Genomic DNA, 8690 nt, shown 5'->3' with positions numbered 1-8690 from the left:
GGAGCCTTGTATTAAATTTTCAAGTATTTTTACTCCACAAATAAAGTTTTATTGACATTCATAGAAAAAAAACTAATAAATTGGAAACTGAAATTGCCGTTCCTTACTCCATGATAACGGGGAGGGGTCCCGCGTCTGCAAGACTGGCCCGCCATCTAGAGGAGTTTACAAGTGACCATTCAGGCGCTCTAATGTCCTCGACAGATGTCGTTTGTTATATCTCATAACACTTAACTCTAATTTAACATTTTCTTTAAACAATATTATAACAATAAAGAAAATACAAATTAATACATAACAGACATATTTTAACAGAAACAGTCTAAAAATCAATAAATAATAACATTACAAAATATAATTTAATAACACTATAAGGTAATGTTCAAAACAAATTAATTTCAAAATAATTCAACAAAAATTTGTCAAAGATAATAATTGATATCTTTGATATTAAACAACAGTATTATTCGGTAGTAACAATCTTTTAAGTTTTAACATACCGAATAAAGGAATAATTTAATTCTAAATAATTCAATAAACAAATTACAAAATATTATTTGGTAGCAACAACTCGAATAAATAGAGAGCTCATTGACTTGACACAACATAATATATATGTATATATAAAAAAAACATCATTAACAATTTAAATAAATAGAAACATGATTTTCAGTGGTAACAATTCAAATTAACATCCATATATAAACATACATTCAACTCACCATGCATAATCTCTCATCCAGCCTGGCTTACGTATACGTACTACCCGCTGGGAACGCCTATCATCAGGTACAGCCGGTACAGGAGTGGCTGGTGTCTCTGGCTGTTGGGCCTCGGGTGGGGGCAGGTCCTCGGTGCAAGGCTACTCAATTCTCGACTCATCCAGTTCTCCTTCAGCACTCAAAACACGACCAGATGTGTAGCTTCACATATCTTCTTATATCGGTAAACCAGAAGTCTTGCAGCACATTCGCCATTGTGCGGTCTACAGCCGGGTGTCCGCTCAAATCATGCGCGTTTACCATCAGACTCTTCCTAATAGCTTTTGGCATGACAAACAATAGTTTGTCCCGGAACCAACGATATAAAAGCTGATCCTTCGCCACGTAGGACAAACCTAATCCCTCGTTTGGACTCTCCTCGACCATCCTCTTGATATGTGCCACATCACTGTCAGCTGTTTGACACATCATCACTCGTTCATCCAACGCTATTAGCACACACACAATCTGTCGAACTGTTAAGGCTTCGTCGAGAGACTCTTCGCGTCCTACTGGAACTCTAGACAAGGCGTCCATATGCGCTATACGCACTCCAGGTCTATATTTCACTTCGAAGTCATACTCTTGCAAGGCGTCATACCACCGCGCAACTTGCGCGTTCACACTCTTACTACTGTTCAAGTAAGTAAGGGCTTGGAAATCGGTGAATACCGTAAAATTTACCCCAAAAGAAATTGTCTCAATTTGTTGACTACCCATACAACACACAACAACTATAGCTTGCTGGAGAGGTATCGCGTTTCAGTGTCACTAGTCTTCCTGCTCACACAGTACACTAACTTGAGTGGGTCACCTTCCACTGATGACTGTAACAGCATGGCGCCAAGACCCGGCGCACTCGCGTCGGTATGGAGCTCGGTACACATAGTTTGGACTATGTCACTGGTCAGGTTCCGATGTAACGAGTCGAACGCCACCTGCTGCTCTTCAGCCCACTCGAACACCCATCACCATGCATCAGACGCGTCAACGGCTCAGCAACCATAGCATATTTTTCGACGAATCGCCGGAAGAAACCCGTAAGCCCCAAAAATCTCCAGACTTCGTGTACGTCTTTAGGAACAGGGTACTCCTCAATGGCACGCACCTTCTCCATACCGTGCCGTATCTCTTCGATAACGAATCCTAGGAAGTGAATCCGCTTAGCGCTGAACAAGCACTTCGACGGCTTCAACGTTAGCTGCGCTTCGCGTATCTTCCTTAATACAGCTCGCAAATTTATCAACATCTCCGTCCAGTTTTTCCCGTCCACGTCCATGTCATCCAGGTAATTCCGCACGTGGAGTCCCTGGAGCGGACTCAATACCCGCTGCACAAGCCGGGTAAATTCAGCGACTGCTCCCTATTAAATTCACCAGTCGTATCCGTGGTGATGAAAGCCATTTTTTCGGAAGCTTCCTCCGTCAACGGGATTTGTATATAGGTACCCGCTCGCCAAATCAAACTAGGTAAACAGCCGACTATCTGCCAACGACTCCAACTGCTCCATCGTTTCGGGCAGTGGATAGTGCTGTCGTATATCGTCTGCTTATTCAGGCGGCGATAGTCGACGCACAACCAGTTTTTCCAGCTTGTTTGACTAGTAGTACAGGACTGGCATAGGGCGAAGTAGTCTCACTCACCACGCCGCACCTTTTCCAGTCGGTGACTATCCGGTGAATCTCTCCACGGTCCGCTTGCGTCGTTTTGTAAGGTCGGCACACGACCAGCAAACTACCAGAGGTACCTTTCGTATGTTGACGCGCATTCACGGCGTACATCCGAGCTCCTCTAGGTTCTTGGCGAAGCAGCTGCCGTGGGCCTTATGGTACGCCACCGACGGGTGGTCCAACCACGACCGCCCGACAATCATATCTGGAGACTGGACAGCGTCCGGCACCACGAGCAACAAGACCTTACCCGGGTTAACACCTCCTAGTACCACATTTGTCTCGACCTCACCAATGGCGCTCACCGACGGCACGGTCGTACTCCCGATCCCGTACAGCGGACGCGCGGAGGGTCTTACATGTACGCCACACCGTATAGTGACGCGTGCCTTGATGAGCGAGTGATGACTGCCAGTATCCAGTAATACTTCTACTTCTTTATCATTTGCTAGACCGACTTTCTTATAGGGATGGCTTGACGTCACAGATCTCATCAGGGGTTTTTTTTTATTAAATTTCTTTATTAACAATATAATATACACTACATAGTACCTAACAAGTATGATAGCAGATATAGATAGTAGATAGGTAGACGGTAAACCTATTAACTTTTATGTCATGATTAAACTGTATGATTTATTTAAGCTTATTTATGATTAAACCTATTCTTTACTAATCACTTTCTATTGTATCCATATAATACCTACATACCTACTTGTTTAATTTATTGTGGTTGAATAATTAGCAAAATTTCCTTTAGGTATACCTATGGGTATACGGATGTATACAACGGATTTTAAATAAAAACAAATAAACAAAGTTGAAAATTACAGTATCTTATGATAATAAATCAATATATTAATATAATAATATGTGTATTGTATACATGAATGTGTAATTTTAATATAAATAACAAATAACAATTGATATAAAATATTATGAGCAATTTAAAATAATCAAAAATTAAAATGTGACATTTTTTAAGGATTTCGATGGGTTACCTTAAATGTCGATCTTTGATGTTGCGGCAGCTAAATATTGTAAATATATTTGAATATTTAAAATACTATCGCTCATTCTTTAGATTGATTATCTGTTACAGATTTATATTTATACTTGGCAGTCATCAACATAAATATTATGACACCTAAAACTACTAATATTACGTAAAAAATGTATTCATGAACCTAAACAATAAAACATTTAGATTAGATTGAATAACATTTTTCAACTAGCATCTTACTTGATTCTCAAACAATCTCATCTTAGATATAATAACGATAAGTAAATTGCCAACTGCCTGAGTACATAAATTGGCTGCAGATATAAAAGACTTCATACTTAATGGAGCCTAAAAATTGATAGATTAATTATCAAAAAAAATATTGTAATAATAATAATGTAGAGATACATTAAATGTATTTAATTGTTTTCACTATTTTATTGATATTTATTTTACTTGGGTGAACGTAAACTCCAATAATGTAACGATGATCATTACTTCAGCTACTGTAATTAAAAGCGTTTGAGGAACTTGCCATAGAATATGTATATATTTTCCACTTTCTGAAGTAATTAACTTGGCGTTCTAAAATTTAAAATTACAAGATTTAAAACTGTCAACAACTGAACAATGTTTAAGTATATAATATTATAATGCAATTAAATTAGTTACCGTATGATTAAAACGTTGGTGAAATATTAACTCATTAACACTAGCCGGTAGTAAATCTATCTTTTTTAAAATCTGTTCATTGTCTAGGTATATATTGTAACTAAAATATTAGGTGAGAAATTTCTATTAGAAATAATTTAATATAATTATATTGTATACCATACAAACCACACTTACGTTCCAACAGGTATTTCATGGTTTGTATTTTTGTTTAATAGCACTGCTTGAAAATTATTAACATTAGATAATTTATTATTAGTATCCCTTAATGTAATGCTTTTGCCGGACAAATTATCACTGTAGGAAATCCTATTAAAATTAACAAAGTATTATTAATATAATATTATGTGAGATCTAATATTAAATGTATGGTATTCTAATTTAATCATTTATTTGAATACTCTGGAAATCTAAAATCATCAAATACCAATACTCGTAAATGCACATAATTGTGTACATAAACAAACAATTTAATATTCATTTACATTTTTTGTTTGGTTATTACTTATTAGTAATAAGTAAATAGTAATAAGTTATTACTGATTAGTTATTAGGCAGTTATTACTCATTAGGTAGTTAATACCCATAGGCGCAAATAGGAGGGGGGCTTTAGGGGCTAAGCCCTCCCAAAAATGTCCATAGCCCCCCAATCATTTCCTACATTTTGTTTTAAGCTTATTCAATATTATCAAAGTAAGGCTTTAGCCCCCCTCCCCAAATCCCAAAAGCTATTTGCGCCTATGGGGCTTATTGCTTAACTATAAGCTTTGGTAAGTATATACTTAGGCCGTAGACGAAAGAAAAATTCGCCTCCTTGAAATTGCTTAAGAGAAACCACTAGAAATCAATATTATATAATTAAATGTTGAAGTTGACTTTAAGAAATTAATTTAATTTTTGTACGGAGCGTAGGATGTATATTATTAATTTACAATTTATATGTGTGTTTTTACTTTTTTTACATATAGTAGTGATCCAATTTTATATGTTAATACCTTACCTACCATTGATTTTATTATAATATTATACCTACTGTACCTATGTCCTATATCTTAAAATTAATAGTCGAACCTGAGATTTGAATTTCCACTCCTTAATTTCCTCAATTCGTTTAAATTTTTTAATTCGATATCATCATTTTTTTTAGATGTTAATAAATACGATGAAACCTTAAATAAAAAAAATATTTTTTTTTATAATTGTTTGTTAAATAGGTTGATTATATCAAAAAAATCATAATAACTCTAACCCTTCCTTTGACTATAAAAACACGTTGTTTCAAAGTACCCGTTTTTAATTGGCACTTTGGATTTACGTCTATAGATAGAACATCAGTTTCATTAAATACAGCTGAACTATAATTAATATGAAGTACATCTAATGGTTCAATACTGAAGTTTCCAACCAAAGAAACGGACATGGCTACACGACAATCAAAATTATTGTATATTCTTAATTGACCTTCATTTGATGGCAGTAATAAGGGATGACCCTGTAAAATCAAAAACGCCATGGTAAATACTAAATATCAATAAGTTTATATTAATTATGTTTCTCTTATTTATTCTCGATAACACAACATTTTTGCATGTTGCAAAGAAATGTATACTTTTTTAACTATTTCTGTGTTACATTTAATATAAGATTTATACTGCATTTTCTTCTAGTTAATTTCTTATACATGCTAAGACTTTCGAATTTACGAGATACGAGACAATTTGTTTCCTTCAAAATATGTAGTTAGAAATTTAGAAAGTATAAGGAATATGGATAGGTAATTACAATTATTCAGTGTTCACTAAACGGAGTTTTTAATATGTTGACAAACAGTGTAAAACAAAATTTAATTTAATAATGTAATTGTTTAGGTTTTTAATTTGTTTAAGATAAAATTAGGGCAATTAGGTATATCATTGCATATTCTAAATCAGAATATTTTAATTAACTATGCATAAATATCGAATATTGAATAAATTATTTTGCAATTTATAATTTTTTAAGATTTTTATGAGCAGTTAAGTGAATAAATATTGCGGTGCACGTGTTCCCCTTGACATTTCACTTGCCACCACATATTCTTATCTATAATTTAAATGCCTATTTATAATACTATTGCGTCATTATATTTGGTAGTAATACCGGCCTACGTCAAATTATGATCATATAAAATAATATTCTACTTCAGATTATGAATTTGAAAATAAAGGTTGTAGTCAAAATAATTTTTAAAAAAACATATACATGTTGTGAATTGTCTTACAAAATTAGATGTTTACATCTTCATTAATTTTGAACATAAAATGTTCATGATTAATTATATATATTTGGATTTGGTCTGAGGGAAGAATCATGGTTTTCAGACATGTCGAGGTTGAGTTAGTCCTGTAGTTATCGGTAATCTGTATAGTAGATATTCGGTTAAAATGTGATTTTATTGAGAGCCTGACACCTTTTACTTGAATATATAGACAGACAGTATAGGTAATATAGAAGAAAAAATATTTTTAATTTTTATGATCCTTTCTGAAATTTATACTAATAAGCTAAAAAAATGATTATGAATTATTATAAATATTGTGTTAGACTAAATGAATAACTATAGGTAGTCTAAATAAAAAATATTTATTATTAAAGCCAATAAGATATTATAAGCCTGTTTTAATGATCGACTAATAATATTTATTAGGTAAACATAATATGATAATCTACCTACTTGTCATGAAGATTTCATACACAATTACAACCAAGTAGTAAATATTACAATTTATATTATACTTAGGTACTTAATAATCTAATATTTTTTAATAATATACCTAATCTAATACAATCCATCATTTACAAGTCACTAACATATCATGCTTAAAAAAAATGATTGGTGTAAATATACAAATATTTACGAATGTTTATCAATGTTTTTTATTTAACCTTTTTTATAATTAGAAAAATATTTGGTACCGATACGTAAAGTGAGTTCATGATTTTTTCATAATCTCAATTTATTGACTGCAGCGAAGCAAATACAGATGCAAATGCATTAATAGTCTATAGTATAGATTTGCATCATTCATAAGATATACTAAATAGTTTTAGAAATTAAAATAATCAATAAAGGTAGTATTAAGACCGTTTATCAGTTTACGTACCTATTGGCTATTAATATAATATATTATTAAGTGTTTAGTGTTTACTAAACAACAGTTTACAGCGTCCATAATATTATAATCGGGATATTAAAGACATTAAAAAATGTCCTTTTAGCATTTATAGTAACTTCCTATAATGATTTTTATTACCTGGCCAATATATTAATTTGCATAATGTATGTGAATTAAAAGTTTATACATTAGTTTATGGAAATTCCGATTCTCGTTTGAAGCTATTTATCTTTTTGAAAACAATAGATATATACTAATTACTAAAAAAACAATTAAACTGTCATCGAACTATGGAAGTATGGAACACAAATCATTTTAGATGAGGTGTTTGAGAAGGAGACTTTAAGATTCATATTAGGTATAAATTGTTCAAAATATATTCATATTAGATTGTATAATAATTATTAATGACTAGTTAAGTACTTACAATAATAATATCCTGCACGACAGCAGAACATACAAACGACGATGCAGCAAATATTCCACCTAGAGTGACTTTTTTTAAAGGTGTATTTATACCAATTTTATACAAAATTGGATAAACTACACCATTAAAAAGTGGTATGAATATCAAAACGAATAACGGATTAATTAAATGTATTTGATCAGGCTTGATGGACCAGTTCAAAAATTCTATCTTGCCATTCATAAGTGTTCCTTGTAATGTCCAACGAGACCCCTTAAAATATAAATTATTTGAATTATTGCAAATATACATTATCCATGATAATGATTTATGATTTTTTTTTACATTTGTATTTTTGTATCCAAAAAAGTCATAAAAATGAAACATAATTTATAGGTAGTTATTTATGCCATAACAGTCGCAAAAACACGTAATTAAAATATTAAATGATTTATCTTCAGATACAGAGATGTTTTTATTGTTTCGATTCATTAATCCAATACAAAATGAATTATATACAAATAATGATAATATAACTACAGGGTGATTCAAAATTTATGTTACAGCCATTTTAACATATAAATATTCAAATTAGTGAAAAATGTATGGTACAAAAGTTTTTTGATTTAGAAACATCTATTATGATTTCACAATTTTGTAATTGTTAACAACATTTTAGGGGGGTTTTGGGGGGTCAACTTTAGAAATTCAAATGGAAACCTATACTTTTTTTGCAATCATAATGTGGGGGAATTTTTTTAATGAATTTTAGTGAATGAACAACATTAATTAATGCAAAGCTCTATGCTTGAGAGCTATTCAAAATTTTTAGAAATTGCATTTTAAATGCTTAAACACACAACGCGCGCCGACAGGTAGCAAAATAAATGGTGTTGTCATTTATTGCTATCATACAATTCGCATTTCTTCCGCGAACCCGTATATCAGAATAAAATTAATCATAATTATAATTTGTTTGTCGACGTTTAGCCCCAAATACTAAATATTTATGCAGGAGTGCAA

The 8690-nt window shown here is 32.2% G+C and overlaps 1 protein-coding gene across 1 annotated transcript; it reads right to left on the bottom strand.

Annotated features, from left to right (window-relative positions):
• Window positions 1-3418: 3418 nt before the first annotated feature.
• On the bottom strand, window positions 3419-7994 carry LOC100568803 (peptide transporter family 1). Its single transcript, XM_008186234.3, has 8 exons — window positions 7689-7994; window positions 5356-5598; window positions 5178-5275; window positions 4284-4415; window positions 4107-4206; window positions 3891-4019; window positions 3675-3782; window positions 3419-3618 (listed from the first exon to the last, which is right to left on the bottom strand). Exons 1-8 carry the CDS (start codon window positions 7977-7979, stop codon window positions 3505-3507), a joined length of 1215 nt encoding a protein of 404 aa, XP_008184456.1. The 5' UTR covers window positions 7980-7994; the 3' UTR covers window positions 3419-3504.
• Between the last annotated feature and the right edge of the window lie 696 nt (window positions 7995-8690).

Source organism: Acyrthosiphon pisum, chromosome A2 (genome assembly GCF_005508785.2).
Source record: "Acyrthosiphon pisum isolate AL4f chromosome A2, pea_aphid_22Mar2018_4r6ur, whole genome shotgun sequence".
In the NCBI taxonomy this organism is placed as follows: Eukaryota; Metazoa; Arthropoda; class Insecta; order Hemiptera; family Aphididae; genus Acyrthosiphon; species Acyrthosiphon pisum.
The sequence above is the reverse complement of the archived record's forward strand: the minus strand, read 5'-3'. Positions and strand labels throughout refer to the sequence as shown.